Here is a 26,994-nt window from a genome sequence, read left to right as displayed (position 1 = left end):
CACAGAACAGCCTGATGTAAAAAAAAAACGATCCTCTGAAATGATCACTAATAAAATAACTGCGATAAAATTGATGGAAAAGGATAACTTTCAAGCAGTTTTCTTACCAAATATTCTCATTATTAAGGCAGTATAACTGATAGTCTCCAGTCATTCTGATTAAAAGTTGAGTAAGACTAGAAGCATAATAGAACAATAAAAAACCCAAATACTGCTAGATGGAAAAGCAATTAAAATTAGACCTTGGCAATACTCCTGGATTACTTTGAAAAAGGCAACTCTCAAAAACCTTATTCCCTGGCAAATTTTCAATATAACAATTTTAACATTAGCCATTGTTTGAAGGGAATAGACTAACAAAAGACAATGTCTAGTGATTGCATTCAAAATGACCTGTTAATATTCGGTATAAAAAGAACTCATAACTACTGTAAATTTTCAGAGTTGAAAGGTCTTTAAATACTCAAGTTTAATATTTCTAGTTACTATCACCATTCCTGGAAGTGGCTGCTTGTGCTCCTCTGTAAACAAGGACAAAGTCAGTTCAAAGGCATGTACATGACTGGAATAATAAGATTTATACCAAAAAATCTGCTTGAAGGTTATACAATTCAAAGGTATACTAAAAATAGCTTGCTTTCAGTGAAATCACATTTTTGGATTACAAAAATGATTCCCTTTCATTTAGAAAGCTGTCAGACTATAAAGGTTATGAAAGAACTTTTAGCATCTGGCTATAAATGCAAAAATTATGAAACTGTTAGGAAAAGTAAGCTGTTATAAAATTAAAACCACATTAGCATATTAGGAATCAAAAATATAGAGTTTTACTACTCTTCCAAATAAAAATTGCACTCAAGGAATCGATTTATTACATTTTTGTCTCTTAATAGGGATGTTTTAGAATCAACACTACAAGACATACACCTATTAGCAAATGTTATAAAGATACATGATAACAGAATTCAGCACTGAAGTAAGCTATACATTAAGTATATAAACTTTATTAGAAGCTTTATTAGAATTGTTCATGTTACTCAGTAAGGTTAATTGCTTAGCCCATGAGTCTGATTTTCTTACTAATATGTTAACAAACAACATAAGCTCAAAACTTTGTTTATACAGAATTTCATTCTCCATTTAGACTGTCAGCAACATGATGTAAAGACAGTCACTGTGTACAAAGAATTCCAATTATATGACAAAATTTCTAAGTATGAAAACAAATTCAGAGAACCACGCCTTATAACTGAAATTAGAAAACACTAAAAACTTAGAGCACAAGACTGCACTAAGCACATTAAACTAAGACAAACTAAAAATGCTGAAAAACAGATTGAGAGACCTGGATTATAGTTACTTTTTAGCTATGAAAAATCCCAGGCAAAATCATTTAATTTTTCTGAGTTTCAGCTTCCCACCGATAAAATGAGAATAATAATCTTTGTTTTCTATACCTCACAGAAAATATAAATTAATCCTTGGAAATACCTCCTAACTGAAAAACCTTGAAAAAGAAAGTCCATGAATCATGTCTCTGAGATTTGGAGAAAGAAAAGAAAAAGCTATCTTTTGCATGAAGCCTCACCTGAAAGCAATGGTTTTACTCAGGTAAGTATTAATATTCCATAGTTTTCCTTTATACTATATTGTAAACAAAAGGATAACTTGCTTATAATCTGCTACACACTGAATGCAGATTCAATGTTCTTTAATTCTTCAGCAAAAAAAAAAAAATCAAGCTCTTCTTTCTAAAAACAAAGTATCAAGTTGCTATCTTAAGATTTATTCTCCAACAGAAATATTCAACTTATTTTTTCTTAGAGAATCATTGAGCAACCAAATATAAGTTAAAGTAAAGAAAAGATATGTACATATTTAGCTCTAATCTGTAATATTACATTACTTCAACTCTTTAAATTATGAATCACTAACATATTTTTTTAGATATGGTAAATTTTGACATAAACTCATGCAAATCATAAAATTATTAAATCTGTCCATTTACAAATTTAAATGCTTGTAATTGGAATTTACATTTTTATTTAAAAAGGACAAACACAGATAAAAAAAAAATAAAACTAAAAGGTACAGAAATGAGTCAGTCCCAAAGAAAAAGATATGTTTATAAGGAGCCTTGAAAAAGAAAGCTCCACTTCTACCAGGGATGAATAGTGTTATAAGAGAGAGGGAGACAAAAGCTAGGGAAGAGAAAACTGGCTTTTTATTTCAAACATTGTGAATAAAATAAATTGTATGCTGAAGTATATAAAACTTGTTATAAAATTTGCCTTTTATTATATGCTTCTGGAATTGAAAACAAAAACATTCCTAAAAATGTGGTCATTTTCCTTCTTTCCTACCAACAGTTTCTTCTTTTTAACATGTAATAGTCTCAATTTCTATTTTCTTACCAAAAACAAATTTAAAACTAAAATATTCAAAGTTACTAATAATGAGAATTCCATTTTTTTGAAGTCATAAGACAAATATATTGAAAAGAAAAGCTTTTATTAGAGTTTCAAACAACAAACTAGTCTGCATTTTGACTTTAAAAGGAGGCCAGGACTGTCTTTGAAATAAATTTGTATTTGAGTAGCAGTAAAAGTCATAAAACAGAGCTAAAGACATAAGAAGTGAGAATTAGTCAACTCAATTTTAAACAATGTGAAAGATATGTTTAGTTAACTGTGTAGAATCAGAGTTAACATTTTACTCATTTATTTTCATATAATGAGTGTCTCTAGCAATGAAGGTCAGACAGCAGAAGACCCTTCCTTTCTAGCTGAACAGTGGGTTATAAAGAAATATTTCATTTCTTTTGGCTTTTATGGAATGAAAAAAGAAAACCACACCATAAAGGTGGTGTAGAGGGTCATAATATTTTATAACAGGATGCAGGAGACTCTGTAAACAGAAGAAAGTCTAAGCAAACCCCAGCAGGACTGATGTGCCTTCTTCAATCATGGGGAACACAACCCTATCAATCAGTTGTCATACTGTATCACAATAGTAAAGGTTGATTTTTATTGCTTCCAATCCCTGAACATTGCACACTAGTCTCCCCATAACAGTTTAACTGTTTCAAGCTGAGGGCCAAAAGCTTTAATTTCTTTTCTAATGTTCTCTGGTTCTTTCATTTTCTGGTCACCAGAATCTGTGTGGATACACTTGTTTGATATGAAATAGGGAAAACAATCTTTTCTGCACTTAATATAAAAGGTTATCTTTTTCTTTGCATCAAAAGCATTAACACATAAGAAGCAAAAAATTAATACTGAACCACAGAGTTTGTCAAACATTTTTTTAGGTTTTCAGACTTCTCTCTGCAATTTTGCTTAACTTAGGCAGGTATAAAAGCTATTTAGAATTGCATTCATACTAGAAGACTGACTTTGTAAAAGGTAGATTTTTTTCTACTTCAGCTATCACAGTTATTCATTTTAAAATATTTTAATACAAGAGCTGTTAAGTCTGGAATTTAGACCTTTTTTTCTTTTTCTTCCTCAGATGGACATTAATTCTTTTTGCCTTTTCTTTCCAGTTATCTGAGAAGCATTTTGATAAATCAAAGGAACCTTTACAAATGAAAGTGCCTACTGGAGAAAAATTATCTCGTTAAAGGGAAAGTGAATAAAGCTAATGTTACCACCATGTGACTTTCAAAAATCACATTTTCAGAATTACTTTTAGTGTTTTTCCCATCACCAAACACAAGCTAAGAAAAACATCAGTTATAATTTATGCCTTAGCCAACACAAGATAAATTTTGTACACTATATAGAATGTACATTTAAATAAATATCAAGTCATCATGATAATGTGCTACAAAAACAATAACCTGAAAAGAACAGATATCTTTATGAGTAGCTCATATCCAGATCATTTAGGTTGTGTGAATGCATACCAAAAGCAGCTTACCATTCTTACTCTTCTAGTTTAAAACAGTCTACTACCTTTTAGGCCAGTGGAATTTTTAGTTTCAGAAGGGTTGTAAAGAAATGAGAAAGTGTGAAAAGACATTCTGAAGATTTCTTGAGCATATAAAATTGGCCAATTTCAAAAATGGATAATTCGTATGCCTGAGAATTTTATTCACTGACATTCTAAAATTATTCATTTCCTAGATTTTCTTGGACCTGTATTTCAAACTAACTCAATAGTAAAGTTGTATATAACTACCCATAGAACACATGCAGCAGCCTCAAAGGAAACATGAAGAATAAGTTTTTTACTGAAGTTCTTATAATTCACTTTCTCTTTAATTTCAATAAATTTACTATCTTTCTACAAAAATACACTATTCAAGATATATTTCCATAGCTATTTTATTTATTTGAAAAAAAAACATTTATGATTAATTCATATAAAACAAATCTAAGTCTAGGTTGTTGCTTCAACTGGTAAATTATTCTAAATGATTAGGATAGGAAGGTAGAACATACTAAAGAGTGAGTCTAAAATCTCACATCATAGGGTTCTTTGTGTCCTAAAATGTTAAATGGCCACATATTTTCTAAGGCTAACTTAGCCAGGACTATGATCACCTGTTTAGTATTCTGTGGAATGATTTGATATTATACATTAGGAGAGACAGAAAAGGTCACCAGTCAAAAGAACAAATCAGTGGTGAGGCCAGACAATAAATTATTACTTAGATGAAGAAAAATTGCAAAAGCAATGAAAAGTTCAAAGCCAGTGAGTAGAATGAAAAGCAACAAGGGTGACACTACGATACAAGGATGAAGAATAGTCAACAGCAACTACTGACATTGCTTCCCAAAAACTAACATTGGGAAGCTAGTAAGTACATGACAAAATACTAGGAATTTTATATATGCTCTCTTATTCAACTCTTAAGTTAAAAAGGGAGGTAACTATCAGCATCATCTCTATTTTTCAAATAAGAACTGAGGCTCAGAGAAGTGACTTGCCCAAGGTCACACAGTAAGTGACAGAACTTGCATTCCAACCCAGATTTGACTGCAAAGCTTGTTTAACTACTTACTATGTTCTGTCTCAAGCTACCTCCCATTTTTCAGGGGGAAAATGAGGTAAATAATGTGTAACATACCTTTCAGGGTTAAATTAAACAGAATTTCTTATGATTTCAAAGATACACCTTAAAAAAAGAAATAGGTCTGCTGTCTACTCCCTCAAATAGGCTGGGGGGAAGACTGTGATTAGGCCAAAAGCAAAAAGAGTACACAGTTGGAAAATGCATAACAAAAAGAAGCAAATGTCAGTAGAAGCATCTTATCTGGTTCTCAAAGAGTTTAGAACAAGAGACAACAAATTAAGAATAAATTAATGTTCAAAAGGTAATATATTCACATGGTTTAAAATTAAAGCAATACTAAAAGATATTCAGAAAAGTCTCATCCTTACCCTTGCCTCCATCCATCTCATTCTTCTTCTCCCATCAAAGGTAATAACTTTTATTAGTTTCATGTGTATCTCTCTAGAATTTCTTTATGTAAAAATACATTTATTAATGGGCTTATTTCTTCAATTTCTTATACATACTAAACACACTGAGTTTCATTTTGCTTTTCTCACCAACAATATGAGAATAATTGACACTACAATAGAATAAAATCCTGTTAGATAATGAGATAATTTTAAAACATGACCAAAATCTATACTGACAAATACCATTGTTCTAATACTAAAATTAAATATATTAAATTTAAAGGTTCCAAAATACAAAAAGTTACCTTCCTTTAACCTTTAGTCATCTTTTTAGCTACCCAGGCATTCAGCTATTAACCATCTGGCAATGATTGAGTATTCTGTAATATAATGGTTTTTCTCTCCTCTTCTACACTTCCTCAAGTAACAAACATATGTAAATAACTCTTCGCCTTAAGCAGAGCCTTCTCCTTCGGGCATAGAAAGTTCACATTATTGTCAAAAGATGATCTTCCAAATATAGTTTCTTTTAAAAAATTGTATGTATTTAAAGTATACAGCATGATGTTTTGATATACATATACATAGTAAAATGATTACTAATCAAACACATTAGCATATCCATCTCCTCACAGTCATCTTTTTGTTATTTTGTGATAAGAACATTTGAAATCTATTCTCAGCAAATTTCCAGTATACATCAACTACAGTAATCAGACTGTGCATTAGGTCTTTATAGTTTTAAATCCTAGTAAACCTTTTAATTTGCTAGAAAATACTACACAATGTAGAGGAACCGGGGAACAGAAAGGTACTTATTACAGTGAGTCCAATCTTAGAAACTCAAACTATCAAAAGTCAGAAAAACATCTAACCAAAAATTTTAATTATTTTCATGTATAACAAATCATACCATATGGCACTTTAAAAATAGAGTGATACAGTTAAAAAAATAACTTTTACTCTAAAAACACTGGAAATTAATGACCCAAATAAAAACAATTATAGCTATTTATGCTAAGAAAAAAACATGCAAAAGTGAAAAAGCTGAATGGATAAATAATGGCTAGCATTAATGGACAATGAACAAAATAACTGGTCAGAGGCTGGTAGCCATGGCAACAGCTTTCAGACACTGTAAACACAGCTTTCAAGTACTGAGGCCTCCTATTATTTGACTTCATTAACAACGATTCAAAACATTTGTCATAACAATGAATAAATCATAAAACAATGCTTTAGAACTGAATAGTTCAAAGCAAACTCTCACTTACCTTCCCTGTTAGAACGGAGGGAAATTCAGTATCAAACTTGTTGCTCAAGCCAAACCTTCAAAACAAAGACAGAACAAAATATGTTCCACCCAGCATATTTAACTCTTTTTTTTTTTTAAGTTATAAACCCATGTATGTTTGTCTTGGCCTTCTGATTTAAAAATGTGCCCTGAAAAATTTTTATATGACATTTACAGAAAGTAAATATTTGATTATTAATCCAAACCAATATTTTTTAAAAAAGCTTAACAAAAAGCAAACATTAAAGTGGGATTCTAACTCAACCTATGATATAGGATCAAAAAATAAGTTAGAGAAACACATACAGAGCTAGAAATGTCAATTTTTTTTTCTTTTATTATTATTTTTTTATTGCATTTCAGGTTTTGGGAAACGTCAATTTTTAACGGAAATGTTTTTGTTAAAACCTACTTTAGTTGATAACTGCTGGAGCTGGATTATGGGTACTATGTAGTATTTTATTATACTGTTCTTTCCACTTTTGTATATGTATGCAAATGTTTCTTTAAAAAAAAAAACCCTCCCCAACTAATGCAGCCTTTGGAACTATAGAGTTTGACCACTTGTGACCAGTTACTATTGAAATACTCAGAGTTTGATCCTCATGAATGGCTTCCACGTCTGTGCTCAACTAATTTTGAGAAAACAAATCCCAGACTTGAGAACTCTCTTTTCCAGGACACTCAGAAAAATCTGCATTAAGAAGTCAAAATGAATTTTGTAACGCTTTGCTCACTTGTTTGTTGATTTCAGGAATAACAAAAGCTATTTCCTGAATGTTAGATGATACTATTTCATATTGACCTCAATTTTACGTTAGTGGAGGACAGGTTGTATGTAAGCAAAGAGGAAAAGACAATGACATTTATTGAGAACTCCAAATGAGGTGGGCAATAACAGTAACAGCTACCGGTAACTATGTACTTACCATGGGCTAGACACTGTGCTAAGTAAATATAGTTCACATGCTATATAACATGTTTCAAAGATAGAGTACATATACGATGGTGGTCCCATAAGATTATAATAGAGCTGAAAAATTTCTATTACCTAGTATTGTCATAGCCCTTGTAATGTTATAGTCATAGCCTTCATAACACCATAGTATAATGCATTACTCATGTTTGTGGTGATGCTGGTATAAGCAAACTTACTTTGCCACCAGTCATAGAAAAGTATAGCACATATAATTACATATAATACATAATACATAATCATAATAACAAATGACCATTACCGGCTTATGTGTTTACTATATTATACTTTTTATTGTTGTTTTAGAATATATTCCCTCTTGTAACAAAAAGTTAACTGCAAAATAGGCTCAGGTAGGCCCTTTTAGAAATATTCTAGAAGTTGTTGTTATCACAGGAAATGACAGCTCCATGAGTGTCATTATTGTCCCTAAAGACTTTCAAATGGGATAAGTTGTGAAGGTGGAAGACAGTGATATTGATGATTGTGACCCTGTGTAGGCCTAGGCTAATGTGTGTGTTTGGGCAATCATTAAAAAATCTAGAGATAACAAATGCTGGAGAGGATGTGGAGTAATAGGAACGCTCTTATACTGTTGGTGGGAGTATAAATTAGTTCAACCATTGTGGAAGACAGTGTGGCAATTCCTCAAGGATGTAGAAATAGAAATTCCATTTGACCCAGTGATCCCATTACTGGGTATATACCCAAAGGATGATAAATCGTTCTATTATAAAGACACATGCACACATATGTTCACTGTGGCACTGTGTACAATAGCAAAGACTTGGAATCAACCCAAATGCCTACCAATGATAGACTGGACAAAGAAAATGTGGCACATATACACCATGGAATACTATGCAGCCATAAAAAATGATGGCTTTATGTCCTTTGTAGGGACTTGGATGAATCTGGAAAGCATCATTCCCAGCAAACTGACACAAGAACAGAAAACCAAACACCACATGTTCTTTCTCATAGGTGGGTGCTGAACAATGAGAACACATGGACTCAGGGAGAGGAGCATCACACACTGGGGTCAATTGGGAAGGGGTTAGGGGAGGGAAAGAGGGGAGTGGGGAGGGTAGGAGGGATAATCTGGGGAGAAATGCTGGACATAGATGAAGGGGGAATGGAGGTAGCAAACCACCTGGTTATGTATGTGCCTATGCAACAACCCTGAATGATTTGCACATGTACCCCAGAACCTAAAGTACAGTAAAAAAAAAATTCAAAATAGAAAAAAAGCTAAAAGAATAAGGATATAAAAAAAATTTTGTAAAGCTATACAACGTGTTTGTGTTTTAAGCTAAGTATTCTTTCAAAAGAGTCAATGACTGTATAAAAATTTAAGTTTATAAAATTAAAAAGTTACAGTAAGCAAAGGTTAATTGATTATTGAACAAAGAATAGCATTTGAAAATAAATTTAGTGTAGCCTAAGTATACAGTATTTACAAATTCTATATAAGTGTACAGTAATATCCTGGGCCTTCACATTCATTTACCACTCACTCGCCCACTCACCCAGAGCAACTTCTGGTCTTGCAAGACCTATTCATGGTAAGTACCCTATTAAAGGTATACCATTTTTTGTCTTTTATATTTTCTCTGTACGTTTTCTATGTTTAGATACCCATAGTGTTACATTTGCCCACAGTAATCATTAAAGTCACATGCTATACAGGTTTGTAGCCTAGGAGCAATAGGCTTAACATATAACTTAGGTGTGTACTTGGCTGTATCACCTCAGTTTGTGTAAGAACACTCTACAATGTTCACACAATAATGAAATCACCTATGATGCATTTCTCAGGAGGTATCCCCATTGTTAAGTGACACATGACTCTATATTACTCTTATGCTTCAAAAGCTTTCAAGAGAGCTATTGTCATCCACATTTAAACGAAGCTAACATCCAGAAAAAAATGCAAAAAATAAATGATTTGCCTGCAGTCATGTATTTTGTAAATGGGGGAAACCAAAACACAAATGTTGACCTCCTAAATCCTTTCTGTATTATGCTAAGTTTCCTGAGAACAAGGAACTATGGGTTATTTATTTTGCTATTTTCTATTATACCTAGTAGCATAATGGAATCTAATCAGTGTTGAAAAAAGTTTGTTGAATAATAAACTACTGTACTGTTTAATTGATTTATGCCATGTGGTTGTAGAGTCACTTTAAAGAAATGTTAAGAATCCAATGTCCTATTAAAACTCTATGCAGGACCTAGAGGAACTAGGAAAAGAAGAACAAAATAACCCCAGAGCTAGCAAAAGAAAATCTGAGACCCTAAAAATCCATACAAAGGACCAATGAAACCAAAAGTTGGTTCTTTGAAAGAATAACCAAGACCTACAGAGTGCCAGTTAGATTAACAGAGAAAAAAGAGAGGAGATCCAAATAAGTGCAATCAGAAATGACAAATATGACATTACAACCGATCCCACAAAAATACCAAAAAATCTTCAGATAAGTATTATGAACACCTAGCACACGAAATAGAAAATCTAGAGGAAATGGGTGAAAGCCTGGAAACACACAAGCCCCCAAGATTGAATCAGGAAGATTTGAAACCCTAAACAGACCAATATCAAGTTCCAAAATTGAAACAGAAATAAAACACCAACCAACCAAAAAAAGCCCCAGACGATACTGATTCCCAACCAAATTCTATCAGATGTACAAAGAAGAGCTGTTACCAATCCTACTGAAACGATTCCAAGAAACTGAAATGGAAGGACTCCTTCCCAACTAATCCTATGAATCTAGCATCATCATTATAGAAAAAGCTGGCAGAGACAGAAGGGAAAAAGAAAACTACAGGCAAATATCCTGATGAACATAGACACAAACATCCTCAGCAAAATACCAGCAATCCGAATCCAGCAGCACATCAAAAAGTTAATTTACCACTATCAAACAGCTTTTATTTCTGGGATGACACAAGGTTGGTTCAATATACACAAATCAATAAATGTAATTTACCACATAAACAGAATTAAAAACAAAAAAAACATATGATCATCTGAATAGGCAAATAAAAAGCTTTTGATAAAATCCAATATCCCTTCATGATAAAACCCTAAACGAACTAACCATCAAAAGAATGCACAAGCCAGGCGCGGTGGCTCAAGCCTGTAATCCCAGCACTTTGGGAGGCCGAGGCGGGTGGATCACGAGGTCGAGAGATCGAGACCATCCTGGTCAACATGGTGAAACCCCGTCTCTACTAAAAACACAAAAAAGTAGCTGGGCATGGTGGCACTTGCCTGTAATCCCAGCTAGTCAGGAGGCTGAGGTAGGAGAATTGCTTGAACCCAGGAGGCGGAGGTTGCGGTGAGCCGAGATCGCGCCATTGCACTCCAGCCTGGGTAACAAGAGTGAAACTCCGTCTCAAAAAAAAAAAAAAAAAAAAAAAAAAAAAAAAAAAAAAAAAGAATGCACCACAAAATAGTAAGAGCTATCTATGAGAAACCCACAGTCACCATCATACCAAACAAGCAAAGCTGGAACCATTCCCCTTGAGAACTGGAACAAGGAAAAAAAAATATGTCCACTCTTACCACTCCTTTTTAACATAGTACTGCAAGTACTACTCAGAGCAATCAGGCAAGAGAAAGAAGAAAAAAAGCCCCCAAGTAGGAAAAGAAGTCAAATGATCTCTCTTTGCAGACAATATGATTCTATACCTAGAAAACTCTAAAGACTTGCCAAAAGCCTCCTTGAACTTGTAAAGAAAAAACTTCAGTGAAGTTTCAGGATATAAAATCAATGTACAAAAGTCAGTAGCATTTCTATACACCAAAAACATTTAAGCTGAGAGCCAAATCAAGATTGCCATTCCATTTACAATAGCCAAAAAAAAAAAAAAAAAAAAAAAAACCCTAAGAATACATCTAACCAAGGAGGTGAAAGATATCTACAAAGAGAACTATGAAACACTGCTGCAAGAAATCAGAGATGACAGAAACAAATAGAAAAACATTTTACACGTATGGATTGGAAGAATCAACATCATGAAAATGGCCATATTGCCCAAAGCAATGTAAAGATTAATGCTATTCCTATCAAACTACAAACATCATTCTTCACAGAATTAGAAACAACTATTCTACAATTCATATAGAAACTAAAAAGGGCCTGAATAGCCAAAGCTATCCTAAGCAAAAAGAACAAAGTCAGAGGTATCACATTACCTGACTTCAAACTATACTACAAGGGTACAGTAACCAAAACAGCATGGTACTGGCACAAAAAAAGACACATAGACCAATAGAACAGAATAGACCACAGAAATAAAGCTACACACCTACTGCCATTTGATCTTTGACAAAACTGACAAATATAAGTAATAGGGAAAGCCTCCTCTATTCAATAAATGATGATGAGGTAACTGGCTAGCCATATACAGAAGAATTCAGCTAGACCCCTACCTGTCATGATATACACAAAGGTATAATATCCAGAATCTATTATGAATCTAAATAATTTAACAAGCAATACACAAATAGCCCCAACAAAGCGTCGGCAAAGGGCATGAATAAACTTCTCAAAAAAAAAAACATATAAGGGGCCAACAAATATATGAAAAATGTTCATAATCACTAATCATTAGAGAAACACAAATCAAAACTACATCTCATGCCAGTCAGAACTGCAATTATTAAAAAGTAAAAAATAACAGACATTGGTTGGACTGCTGAGAAAAGGGAACACTTATACACCTTTGGTGGGAATTTTAATTATTTCAGCCACTATAGAAAGCAGTTTGGAGCTTTCTCAAAGAACCAAAAATAGAACTACCATTAGAACCAACAATTCCACTACCGGGTATATATCCAAGGGAAGATAAATTGTTCTGCTAAAATGACACATGCACCCATATGCTCATCACAGCATTATTCACAGTAGTGAGGATATGGAATTGACATAGGTGTCCATCAATGGTAGACTGGATAAAGAAAATACAAACCATGGAATCCTATGCAGCCATAAAAAAGAACAAAATCATGTTCTTTGTAGTAACATGGATGTAGCTGGAGGCCATTATTTTAAATGAAGTAACACAGAAACACAAAGCCAAATACCACATGTTCTCACTAATAAGTAGGAGCTAAACATTGAGTGCACATGAACATAAAGATGGGAATAATAGACACTGTGGACTATATGAAGGGGGAAGGGAAGTGATTAAGGGTTGTAAAAGTTCCTATTAGGTACTATGCTCACTACCTGGTTGATGGGTTCAATTGTACCCCAAACTTCAGCATCATGCAATATACCTTTGTAATAAAACTGCATATATACCTGCCAAATCTAAAAGTTGCCAAAGGAAAAAAAAAAAACTCTATGCAGGAATTTCATATTGTCTTTGTATTATTTGTGCTAATAACTCATTTTCAAGGACACAGTTTTAACCACACAAACTATATATTTATCAGCTCATAACAGATACGTACCTGTACATAAATATACTATATTATGTATGTTTAAAATGTATTTTAAAACAGATTTTAGGCCAGGCATGGTGGCTCACGCCTGTAATCCCAGCACTTTGGGAGGACAACACGGGCAGATCATGAGGTCAGGAGATCGAGACCATCCTGGTCAACACAGTTAAACCCTGTCTCTACTAAAATTACAAAAACTAGCTGGGCGTGGTGGCACATTCCTGTAGTCCCAGCTACTCGGGAAGCTGAGGCAGGAGAATCACTTGAACCCAAAAAACAAATTCTGTATTTTAAAATAGTCGAGTAAATTAATTAGCTATTGGAAAAAGATCTTAACTACATTAAAAAATTCATTAATTCTGTTCGGGTGTCAGCACAACATGTAATGAAAATATAATATGCAAATATATATTCCCTTTAAGTCAATAGACAGACACAAGAGTATAGCTAAACTGAAAACAAGATGGGACACCATTATGCATAAATTTTTATAGCAATCTTCATCTGCTGCTTGAGAAATTGACATTCTAGTATTAAACATTTGTAATTATTTGCTAACTTAGCAATCAATAACAAATATTTAATATTGCAAGGAACATTTCATTTAAATCTATTTAGCTAGTTAAGTAGTAACTTTATCTTGTGAAAAGATGCAATTCATTATTACACAGAGTAAATTCTTATTGTACAAAAATATAGATGCAGTTTTCACTTTTAGAAAGTAGATATGATACATTTTAAGTAGACTTCTATTTCCATATTTTGTCTAAATGCCTTTCAGATGAAACATCAATAACATGTTCCTACCTTGATTAGCAATTGCTGCTAATTTATCTTTTGCCAGCTGTCATTCCCCTAGTAGATATCAAATATGCAGTCAATACAGACAGATATATCCTACAAAATGTATAGAATAATTTTATTGTTTTTAAAATTCTTAGCTTTGCTATTCCCTCTTTTCACTTATCACCAGACAAAAGAACTGTTCACTGCTTCCATTTCCCTAATATTTCCTTTCTTAAGAAATTCTGAAACTTGATTTTTGATACTGTCGTTTTGCTGACAATCTCTTATTCAGTAAATTTACACAAAGTGACAAGTTCATCTTGTCTTATTTATTGCCAAATTCAATGTCTTCTCAGAACTTTTTCTCTTGACTTTGTTTGCAGCTGTGACCCTGTTGACCATTCCCTTCCTAACACTACCATTCTTATTTTTAAGTCTACATCTACAATTTAATCAGGAAGAAATGCTTTGCATTTGCATCAAGGAAACATTTATTCTAATAGAATAAAACAGACACACACAAGAGACCAAGTACATGTTTCTAAAAAATGACTACATGTTTCACCTGGTCCTAGTTTTGCTATTTGGACCACACTTTTAAGTGAATTTATCTTACATACATGTTAAGTCTGATTTATCTCCCCACATTTTTAAACACTAAATGAAGCTTCTTGCAATTTCTAATTATAAGCAAAAGACTGAAAACAATATGGGAAACACAGTTTAGAAACAAAGAAAAGTTGAATAAAAGGTGCCTCCTCTATAACTCATCTCAAAGAAACACTTTTACTCAGAGAGGCAAACATTTCTGATCTAGCAGTAAGTTTCTCACTCACTCTGTAGGACCCACTCACTCTGCAGAAAGACCTACAAGTCTTTCTGGTCTCAATTGCAAAGTATGTGAAAATAATACTCCCATTCTTTCATTCCGCCCTCAGACTCTATACTTCTTCCAAAATTTAGCATTTAGTCTTCTGCTTTTCTTTCTAAGCAAAGTATAAAAGTTCATCTGTATTTGACAGCTTTGACAATCATTTCTCTTCTAATGATCATCAAATCTATATCTCTAGTGATATCTCTTCATATATGCTCTGGTCCCTCATCGTTAATAGTATACTGAAATTTTCTTTTTGGACATTTCAATACAAAATAATACCACCTTAAGTGAAACCTGTCTAAAATTAAATGTTATATTTTCTTGGAACCTGGTCCCCCTTTCAAATTCAATCTCTTCCTTTAACCTATATACCTTGGTATCATATTCGCACCCTCCCTCTCCTATGTTTTGCATCTTGCTTACAGCCAGGTGGTCTCTAAATCCTGTTATTTGCTCCTTTCAAATCATTCTCATAATTCCTTCCTTCCCATTGTCACTGCATTGGCTCTTGTCCTTGCTCATGTGGTTCCCCTTGCTTCCCCTCTGAAGTTTAAGTCTAAGTCCTTAGGCAGCCTTTAAGGCTCAAGTCAAGCTCCAATCCCTGCTGTAATGCCTTGAATGTCCAAGCCTTCATGGATTCCTTCTTTCTCTGAATACTCATGGCCACTTCTAATGTGTACTATATACTTCAACAGTTAACAAAATGTTGTCTTTTTTCCTTGCTGCTTCATAACAATATCTTAAAGGCAATTTTCCTCTTAGCTTTGTAAAGCAAAGCCTATACTTTGTTTTCTCTGTGTTCTTCAGTGTTTAGCCCAGTGCTCAAGTTCTAGAGGAATACTGGCTATATTCACATTACTTTCTTCTCCAATATATAAAGGGATTTCCTTTTCTAAAATATAAAAAGTACATTAGAAATGGTAACTAAATTGTTGCTTTACTTCTTAAAATACTCCCTTATGAACTACATATATCCATATAAAAAAGTATGAAGAAAGGCAAAGTAGGCTTGATACTTTCATAGTTTTGGCTAATAGGCAGGAGCAATCTTGTTCTTGCCTATAAGATACTTTTTTTCCTTAACTTTCCCCTTTATAGACTCAGCACACTAAAAAAAAAAAAAATACTTAAACTTAGGTACATTTCACTTAGTAGCTACTAGGAAAATGTTGAAATGGCTGCTGCTGAATGAACACTTCAGTTAGGTTTCATAAACAAACCATTAAGAATTATGAGTCCAGAGAGGGTAGACAAACTCATCTACTTATTACTGATCAGTGATAGAAATTAGCCAAGATGCGGGGCTAAGCAGACACTTGAGAAGTGCTCACACTATCATTTTATCAACTTCATTCACTATAGAATCTACTGTATGTTTGAATCTGACTCAGCTGGTAGTTCTCAATGATTGCATTTTCTTCGTCAAGTGTTGTCAATGCCAAAATTTTTAATTTCTTAGGCAAATTCTCTGAAGTAAAGGAAACTGAGGCAAAGGATATATACTTTTAGTTATTCTTCCCTTTTCTCTCCCTCCCTATACCTCTCACCATTTTTCATTTTTGAAAATAGCTATATACCAGCCTTTCAAAATCTTGCACAAATTAAAATTCATGTACTCAGTTTGTTTAAGAAAATGTGGTAAAATTCTGCGAACAAGACACGACTTCACTAGAAAACTATGCACTTGTAGTAATACTGATTCTGAAGCATGTGCACTGAACCGTATTTGCTACACCAAGTAAATGGCTATGCCATAAAATAAAAAGATATTTTTTAAAGATTCTAGTTGAATCTCTTTAATATTTCATATGGAAAAAGTGTCTTACCACACTATACAATGGCAAGTTACCACGCTTCAATATTTCCAAATCCTAAAACCTTAAAAAAATCATCTTATATAAAAACAAATTAACAATGCATCACTGTAATTTCTCAGACAACTGTTACAGAAAAGGCATTCCATTCCCTGATTTGAGAAGTATTAATATTTGTAGTGCTAAGTTTTTGGAGAAAGGTACTGTTTGTTAAAATTAGACATCTTTCAATTCTATAATCTAATAACTTCAGCTTTCTTAGATTAATTTTAATGAGAATTTTATGAGCCTCTGAGAATTAGTAATATGTTGTCTCTACTAATTTTTATGCAGGTGTAATATCAATGGTAAATATCTATATATTTTAAGTAATATAAAGAGGGTGGTCTATAAGGAAAAACCTCATGTGATGTAATATTTTTTCTGTATTTCAATACATTAGTTCCAAATATTTATCCTAAAAAAAAAAGACAAAACGTGAAACTGTTATATTATTCAGATGTATAGTATTTTTGAAGCACAATACTCCCAAGAGACATTTCTCTATTTCTGTTTCTATAATCTCAAATCTGTAAGAGTTAATTTAACCATATCTTTCAAAATTTAGAAAAAGATCTCCTAATGTCCATTTATAACCATCATCTCAGAATTGGAAATACAAGTAGTATGATTAGGTCATTCTACTTCTTAAGAAATGATAATGATTTCATGTTAAAAGACTAGTATCTTGTTAAAGTAACTATAAACCCAAAACAATACCAGTAGACAAGCATACTCTGACACATAGGGGCTAGCTTAACAAAGCTTTCAGAGGTAAGCTCATGCCATAAACGCCATCACTGGTGATACTGGTACTGATGATACTGTTGTATTCATATATATCTATGCTCAAAAACAAGTGCTCTCCACAGCATGATTCAGGTAACATATTTGTTGAGGGCTTCTAGTATAGTTTGTACTATGTGGGCATACTGAGTGTTACTAAAGTGAACCAATATTCATTCAACTCACTTCATGTCAGGCACTGTGCTGTGCACTGAGGATTCAGAGGGAATCAGAAATTGTTCTTGTCATTGCAAATTACAATTTAGTAGGGGCAAAGAAGATTTGCAGAAGAAGGTGGTGACATACAGAGAGCCAGGGAAACTGGAGCCAGGGAAACAGGAGGTGAATATTAGCATTTTAGGTGGGGGCCCCAGATTGAGCAGAGGCAATGAGATTTTAAAAACCCAGCATTCTGTGAACAGGAATATACAAGCAGTAAGGGAAGTGGTAAAAGTTTAGGCTGATAGATGCACAGTTCTGTATGCTCTGTTATGGAGCTTAGACTCTTATCTTGCAGGTGAAGGGAAAAACCACAAGATAATCTTAAGCAGGAAAAGTGCTTTGATTAGATCTGTACTTTTTGTGTATTAATCTAGCAGCAGGCTGGAAGATGGATGTGAGGATGAAGTCAAGATAACTAGTTATGGTAGTAAAAGGGTCTTGAATTAATGAAGTGGTGGTAGGGAGGAAAAGAAGAAATTCTTAAGCCATATATGGTTGATATTTACTAATTGCTTAGCAGTGGGAAGTGTGATTGAGGAGAACCAAGCATGCTTTAATGGGATAGGTGGAGGTACATTCAACTGAGGTTATGAATACTGAAATAAGAGGGCTTTTTGGAGCATTTGGGGGTGGGGGTGTGAGGGGGATGTCAGGGGAATGAGTTTGGTTTATGTAAAATTTAAGATAACAGTGGGCTATTGTAGGAAGCATCCCGGGTAAGAGCCCAAGCAGAGTCTGGTAAAGAAATTCCTATTTGGGAGCCATGAGATAACTGAATCTATGAGAGGTAAGATGAAACCATCTAGGGAGAGTAGGGAATAAGAAGAGTAGCAGGCTGAGAACAAAACTCTAGAGATTGCTGGTATTTAAGGGTCAAGAGAGGAAGAGAAGCCCATGAATGAAGAGTTAAGAAACTGCCAGAAAAATAAAAGGAACACCGGGAGAGTGAAGTGGCCAAGGAGTTCTGCGTTTTTTGTGGCTAGCAAAATGTTTTTTTCTTAAATTAGAATTTGAATACCATTAGTTGAGATATATACCTTTCAGTTCAACTAAACCCCCATATCTCCCTATACTGCAGTAGTTTCTGTGACCTGCCTTGCCGCCGAAGGTCTGTGTTTGTGAGTCCTGGAGTAGAAGCTTCTGAAAAAGAAGAAATCATCATAAGTGTGAAATGCAGCAGACATAAGCTGAAGGATAGGAAATGAAAGATAGCCACTAATTTAGCAACAAGAGGGTTACAGTGATATTAATTAACAATAGCTCCTCTGTGGTTTTGATAGCAGAATCCAGATCAGAGAGGGGTAAAGAGAAAATGGATACATTAAGTGTAGCTACTTTTTAGAAATTGAAAGGCTAAGAAAGAGAAATTGGATAGTAGCTAAAGGGAACACAGGCATAGGAAGGCTTTTGTCTTATTTTATTTTTTAAAAAATTAGAGACTGAATATGGTTACAGGCTGAGCCAGTAGAGATGTAATACTGGAGAGATGGGTGGCCTGGTGGAGCAAGACCTGGGAGGAGGCTGGAAGAGAAGGGAATGGAAGGCACAAATGGACAGGTGACCATTGGACAAATGGAGGGTCTCCTTGAACTCAGACTGAAGGAAGATGGCATAGAAACTCAGAGCTAATTAAGATCCAATGCAGGTTTTCAGTAGGAAAGTGACATGATTAAGCTGTGTTTTAAGAAAATCAGTTTGGCACAAGTACACAGGATGGATTGGAGTAGGGAGAGGCAGCAGATTGTGGCAATGATTCAAGCAGGAGATGATGGCAACCCAAACTAGAGTGGTGCCAAATAGGAATGAGAAAATGAAAAATCTAAGAGATATTTCAGAAACTATGATGACATAATTCTGGGGCAGACTGACACAGGGCAATTCAAGGAGAAGGAAGAGTCAAAATGACTCAAAGATTTTAAATGTTACCTGGGAGATTAGAATGGTAGCACAAGGAAAGAAATGAAACAAATGGAAAGCACAGGCAATGTGGAGGGGGATGTCGGGCTTAAAATATACTGAGTTTGAGGTGAGTGCTCTCAAATTTTAAACTTTGAGAAGAAACAAAATGCTCTATACAATAGAGGACTGTACAAAGAATGGAAAAAAATCAGGGCTGGGAGAGAATATTAAACATTTTATTCAGATAGGGTATATAATTTAGGGCATCTTTAACACTCCTATGCCAGAAAAAAAAAATAAACAGAAGATGATATTTTAGAAGTCTCAGAATAAGATTTTAGAAGTCTCAGAATAAGATTATCTATTTCATAAGGATTTTACTGTACCTGATATAAGGAAGGATTTACTAAAAGATTCATTTCTCAGATCCAGTAAAATTTTCTCCTAGACATGTAATTTCTTTCAAATCTCAAGAAATTTAATGTCATATATGATTTCTAGGTGTGAGAATGTGTACAATAAAACTAAGTTTCCAAAGTACATACATTGGTTAGTGATTCCAGTAGTGGTTTGCTGCTTTTTAGGTTTTGGTTTCAGTGAATAAATACCAACAGTACTACCCGCACTCTCCTAATTACAAAAAGTTTAAGCTGGGAGGGACATTATACCAATCACAAAGGCCTGGGCATGGCAAGTGTCAGTGTTCTTCCTCTAATGAAGAAAACAGGTTGGTAAGTATTTCACCATGGTTGTGTGCAGGGTAGAATGGAACCACAAATAAATTTCAGGTAACTTAAATATGATTTTCTTGGTCCTTCTCCTTTGCCTGAATTTTGCAAAATAATGTGGAGGTGGAATGTTGGAGTATAAAATTATGGACTAACGGGTCATGTAACACAATCTGCATATAAGTAACCTTGGTACCAGAATCATAATTAGTTTGAGTAATAAATTGTCTCCTTGTTGACAAAAAAAAAAAAAAAAGGAAGTAAAACAGTGCAGTAAGCTGGCATCACAGTGTAGGCTATCTGCAAAATTCTTGGACCAGGAAAAATTGTCTTTAAATTTCGTAATCAAAAAGCAGTTCTAAACCCCTCCCCGCATCCTTCCACAATTTCAAAATATTTCTTAATATATTTGATGCAAAGATGACAAAAGTATATCACAAGTAAAATACTCAACATGTCAAGCCTGTAGTCCCAGCTACTCAGGAGCCTGAGGCAGGAGAATCTCTTGAACCCGGGAGGCAGAGATTGCAGTGAGCCAAGATCGCGCCACTGCACTCCAGCCTGGGCTACAGATCGAGAGTCCATCTCAAAAAAAAAAAAAAAAAAAAACAAACAAACAAAAAAAAAAAACAAAAACAAACAAACAAAAAAAACAACTGAGTATGCTAAAAATTAAAGCTTATATGATAAAGGAGGTAGTACATACACGATTTAATATAACATGAACTCAACTGAAAGTCAAAGGGGCTAGGTTAGCCATTATCAAAATCAGAGGAAGCATGACATAATAACAAACAGCAATCTATTTTGAAAATGCAGTAAAACATAGCAAAGAGGATGAACATGACACGATATGCAAACTTCCAAATAGTTATGGTCCAAGCAAGTAAAAATGAGGAAGCACTCTTTGGAGCCCAGGGAAACATCTGCATTTTTGCTTTATAGGTATGTTACGAAGTCCCTCCCCATTTTATTTTCTCAAATATTCAATTGTTTTTCTCAAGATTTCAATTTTTTAAAAAAACCACCCTGGATAAATTTTCAGGAAATCATCCTCAGCTCCCAAAGAACTAATTTCCATATATGTTTGATGCCTATATATTTCATATTTGGGCATACAACATCCCTTGGAGGTAAATTATCTCATAACTGAAAAGCTTTAGAAACCATCTACTCCAAACCCTTCATTTTAATGATGAAGTAATCAAGGTGCAGAAACGAGAAAAAGCAATCTGTCCAAGGTCACAGGGCCAGTAAGAAGCAAAATTGGAACTAGAATCTAAGAGCCCTGACTCAATCCATTGCTCTTTCTTTCCATAGCTGCCTCTCAACCTCAACCTCTAATCGACTGATATATAAGGAAGGATTAGATAGGAAAAATGAAGCAATATTACTATTCATGGATATTCTATTATTATTCACAAAATACATAATGTTTGTTTTGAAGAATGCAAGCCTAGTTCTTGTCACATGTCAGAGCAATCGCCGTTTCCCACTAAATATCAATCTTGTCAGCAAAAATCCCTCTGGTACATCCTGCAGTTTAGGGACTGTTCACTTGCCAGCATACCTACAAGAAAGGAGACTCACCCCTACTTCAATCACTCTGGCTTCCAATCCCTAACTCCTTTCTCCTATACTCACACTTTACCTGGCATTGGCGCATCACACGTACATTCTCCTCACTTCCTTCACACGTATCCACCCATGGTTTCCTCATTTAGACCAGGTGTCCTTTCCTAACTGTACGCCTCAGTCAACCCTCCCCCACTCCAGAGGCCCCTCGATCACCTCTCATTCCTTTGTTGCCAAATCTCAGGGTTTTCAAGACCCAAGACCCCCTCTCGCTTACACAGTGATGTGGCCGGCACCCCGCACTAATACAGGGTCCGGAGCATATCTCCGCAGATGCTCCTCGCTCACAACCCGAGGCGGGGGCGGCGCCTCCTCTTCCTCTTCCTCCTCCTCCTCTTCTTCCTCCTCCTCCTCTTCCTCCTCCTCTTCCTCCTCATCGTCCTCGTCATCGTCGGGCCCAGATACCGACGACGACGACGACGGCGACGACGACGACGTTGCCGCTTCTTCCTCCTCTTCCAGTTCCGAGATAGTGTCGAACTCCGCCATGTTGGGCAGCAGGATGCTCATCACGTGACCTCGCGATCGCCGCCACTCTCCCGGAGAAGAGTTTGAACCTGCTGAGTTGCTGCAAGAGGAGGGGGAACGAAATGAAGAGAAAGAGGAGGGGTGTACGGACAGGATTTGAGGAGACGCGCCTGCGTGTTGAGCAGACAGAGGGTTGGGGGGGCGGCTGTTGGAGGCGGGGGCACTAGAGAGGAGCAAAGTCAGTGTACGCTTGCGCGGCTCCAAGGGGAGGGGGCCGCTAGAGGTGAACTCCAGGGAATTATCCAGGTCAGGTCTGCGGGTGCTGATCTCCGAGCGTCAGCTACTTGTATTCGGGACGTATCTTCTGATTTTATTTCCTATTAATTAATCCTGGGCATTATTAACCCCACTGCAGGCGGGTGAGAGAAAGCATATTTTATAAAAGTAAGGTTAGAACTTTGTCCAAAATATCTCAAAGTATATACCAATCCGTTACGTTTGTTCAGCATTACAAAAAAGCCTTGCGTCATAACTTTGCCACAATCTTGGGAGGCAGAGTAAGCACTTTTATTAGCATTTTACTTAAGAGGAAACTTTTACTACTTCTATGTTATACTTAACGGAGAACTTAATAAGTCAGGGACTGTGCTAAGTGCTCTATATGTATATCTCATTTAATCCTCCACAACCCTCTGAAGTATGTACGATGTGTACCATGATGATTTTATTTTACTGTTGAGAAACTTAGATGCAGAGAAAACAAATAATTTGTCCGGTGTCAGGGAGCTTCTAAATGGCAGGCATGGTTTTAAATTTGGTGGTCTCTTCTGATTCCAAAAGCCCAGTACTCCTAACCAAAGGGCTATACTGCCTGAAGTTGTTTGGAAAGATTTTGTAGAGTGGTGCCTTTTGGGCTCTTTCTTAAAAGATAAATCAGTATATGCATGTTTAAATTTTGGAGGGTTTTGGGGGGAGGGGGCAGATGGAGGGGGTGAAAGGAGGCTCTCAACCTAAGGAAACCTTAATTAACATCATCCATTTTCCAGACACCGAGCTAGATTCTCACATACAATATTTCAGTTAACCCTTAACCTCGTGAGGTAGGTATCATTATATCTATTTTATCACATGTCAAAAGTGAGTCTCAGGAGGTTTAGGTAATATATTCAGGTCTATGGTGACATTTTGTCCAAAATTTTCCAGTTTAAATACTCTATCCTATCTTCTTTACACACAGTATAATGTTGTGGAGATCACATATTTTGTATTTCTAAACAGTGTGCCAAACTCGTTCATACTTGGCAGCAGCACAGAAATCCATATCATTAAGACAGTAACGTCACACAGCTGCTAAGTAACAGAACAAACACTGTGATCCAAGCACTCTAATACCAGCTTCACTGCTCTTTCTGCTACACTACAGCTGCATCCCAATCAGATGGTGTCTCTGGGGGAAAAGACATAGTCAAATTTTAATTTAGGATGAGCATGGCATTAGCATCATAAATATTTAATGTGTATGAAGTAGGAAGAAATTAGTTCTGTAAGAAAAATGAATCAAACCATTATTATCAAGGAGTATATGTTATTAAAATGAAAAGGTGTCCATTTTATTCAAATGTTGGATTTAGGAAACTTTAAAAATAAGTCATAACACTACTAATAAGCAACAAATTACAACTTTTTGTAGTTTAGATAACTCTATCTACTAGGCAGGAATTATGAAAGATGGAACCTTAAAATATTTTGTAGTAGCCTTCTAGCAAGACATACATATCTTTGCTTTTTTGGGGTGTTAATAAATGTGTCAGACTTAAAATCAAAATTAATACTGTGATACCCTACTTTTTGCCAGCTAAAACTAGCTCTCCCTTTCCCAGACTACAAGCTGTTCAGGCTTTATGTTAGCTTCTTGAACCAGACAGATTCCATCTTGGCTTTTTCATTTTAGTTACTTTCTCCCCATTAAGCATGTAATTATAGTATAAAGCAAGGTCAGGCTGACACTGGGCACCCAGGAATGCCTTTGTTGATAAAAGTCTGAGTTAAGTGGTATCAGCTGAGCCTGGAAATGCAGGTGCAGTGAGCGCCCAGAACCCCATTATGTATAAGTTGTATGTCTTTCGTGACAGCTATACTCCTCATACCTGGCACTGTTTTATTTCTTATGTATCAATTTTTCTTTTTAACTTTCTGCTTACTCTGCTTTGTGAAAACTTTGTTTCAGCTAGGTTCCCCACTTCCTGTTAAAACTAGTGTGTAAAAGACCACCTAACTTTTTCTTCGGGGCCAAGAGAATTTTGGGCGTTAGTCACTCTCAGCCGCCAGCTCAATAAAGGACTCACAATTCAATCTCAGAGTGTGGCGCATTCCTTGACTTGCTCAAGTATAACAATACTCTGCAACAATTTTTCTCTTTCCAGAAGCAAACAACAACAACAAAAACCAGTAAATAACATTTAAAACTTTTCCAAATATCCACAAAATCCACTAAGTCTGTGTCTACAGGGAGAAGTATTTCACTGCTTAAGTGGTAGTTTCTCCTTCTCACACTCAAGATAAGGCTAGGAAAGGCTATTTGAAGGACAGAATGGGAAAGGAATAAGGGGTGGACTTTGTAATAAGTGCAAGGAAAATTTTGGAACTATGGTAAAAGTGGAGAAATTATGGCCATGGAGAATGAGAAGGAAGGAAAGGGATGGGGGAAAATCTGTTAAAATAGAGGCCCCTGATGTCAGATGTCAAAAGGACCAAATGGTTCCAGGAAGTGCTGTACTTGGCTAAACACACAAGTGTAATCAATTATGTCCATCTGTTTTCTTGCTTATATGTTGTGATTAAAAGACATAAGTGATTTCAAAGGCAATTTGTTTCGCTTAACTGTAGGAGAATTTGGAATTAAGCAAGCTGAAGAAAAATACATTTTGTTTATCCATTGTCAGTAAACACGAGAAACACCATGGTTTCTAAATGATACCTTAGCATTAAGAACAGTAAATCAAAGAGTAGATAGAGAAGAAAGCAGGTCATGTAACATTATGCCTAATTTGCTAAGCAGGGTATGTGGGTATTTCTCCCATATAATTAATAGGGGCCTGAGGCATGAGATCATTAACCGTCTGAGAGGGTTTCAACCTTAAACAGCTGAAAAGAATTGCAACCTTTTAAAGACAGCTTTATTTTATTTATTTATTAAATTATAAAATTCATTGATTTTAATTACAGAGTTGTGCAGCTGTCACTACAAACTAGTTTAGAACATTTACATCATCCCCAAAAGAAATCTCTGTCCCATTTTTCAGCCATTCCTTATTCATCTGCAACTCTTGGTAAGCATTAATCTACTTTCTTTTCTACAGATTTGTTTTATGGACATTTAAATAAATAGGATCGTACACTGTGTGGTCTTTGTGTCAAGGTTCTTTCAATTAGCATAATAGTTTTGTGGTTCGTCAATGTTGTACTTTATTCCTTTTAATTAATGAATAACATTCCATTGTTGGCGTTAATTGCATTTTGTTTATTAGCTTACCAGTTGATGACATTTGAGTTGCTTCTACTTTTGGATGTTACGAAAATGCTGCTATAACCTATGAGTGGAATTCTGGAGTCATATGCTAAGATGATGTTGAACTTATTAAGAAACTGCCAACCTGTTTTTCCAAAATGACTTTATCAACTTACATCCTTACAAGCAATGTAGGAGGGCTCAACTTTTTCCACATCCTCTCCAGCACTCGTTATTGTCTTTTTTATTATAACTGTTCTTATGGATATGCATCATGGTTTTACTTTGCATTTCCCTAATGATTATCAATGAACATCTTTTCATGTACCTGTTGTCTTTTTGTATAGCTTCTTTGATAAAATGTCTACTCAAATCTTTAACCCCATTTTTTTTTTTTTTTGAGACGGAGTTTCGCTCTTGTTACCCAGGCTGGAGTGCAATGGCGTGATCTCGGCTCACCGCAACCTCCGCCTCCTGGGTTCAGGCAATTCTCCTGCCTCAGCCTCCTGAGTAGCTCAGATTACAGGCATGTGCCACCATGCCCAGCTACTTTTTTGTATTTTTAGTAGAGACGGGGTTTCACTATATTGACCAGGATGGTCTCGATCTCTTGACCTCGTGATCCACCCGCCTCGGCCTCCCAAAGTGCTGGGATTACAGGTTTGAGCCACCGTGCCTGGCAACCCCATTTTTAAATAAAGCTTTTCTTGAGATACTTGTAGATTTACATGTAGCTTTAAAAAATAATACAGAGAGATCCTGTTTACACTTTACTTAGTATCCCCCAATAGCAACATCTTACATAACTATTGTTATACAGATTTAACAACCACAAAATCGACATTGATACAATCCATCTGTTTTATTCAGATTTTCCATCATAGATACATGCATTTGTGTCTGTGTGTGGGTCCATTTAGTTTTATGCAATTGTATCAGAGGTATAGGTTCTTATGACCACTACCATCAAGATACAGAACAATTACATCACCATAAGGATTTCTCCTCTTATATTTTTATAATACTTCTTACCCTCCTCCTTATATTATGTGAATTGTATCATACCTTATGTAATTTTGGGGGCTTAGATTT

General features: G+C 35.2%; 1 protein-coding gene across 2 annotated transcripts in view; it reads right to left on the bottom strand.

Moving 5' to 3' along the window:
• Positions 1 to 22,585, bottom strand: part of CHIC1 (cysteine rich hydrophobic domain 1) — a 133,447-nt gene extending 110,862 nt beyond the window's left edge. For both annotated transcript variants that reach the window (XM_003936865.4, XM_010347372.3), the window contains exons 1-2: positions 22,144 to 22,585; positions 6,687 to 6,741 (exon numbers count right to left, since the gene is read on the bottom strand). In XM_003936865.4, coding sequence (XP_003936914.1) covers positions 6,687 to 6,741; positions 22,144 to 22,436 — 348 coding nt within the window. In that variant the 5' untranslated portion in view covers positions 22,437 to 22,585. The remainder of the gene's footprint in view (positions 1 to 6,686; positions 6,742 to 22,143) is intronic.
• Positions 22,586 to 26,994: the final 4,409 nt, after the last annotated feature.

Source organism: Saimiri boliviensis, chromosome X (assembly GCF_048565385.1).
Source record: "Saimiri boliviensis isolate mSaiBol1 chromosome X, mSaiBol1.pri, whole genome shotgun sequence".
NCBI classification, from domain to species: domain Eukaryota; kingdom Metazoa; phylum Chordata; class Mammalia; order Primates; family Cebidae; genus Saimiri; species Saimiri boliviensis.
The sequence above is the reverse complement of the archived record's forward strand: the minus strand, read 5'-3'. Positions and strand labels throughout refer to the sequence as shown.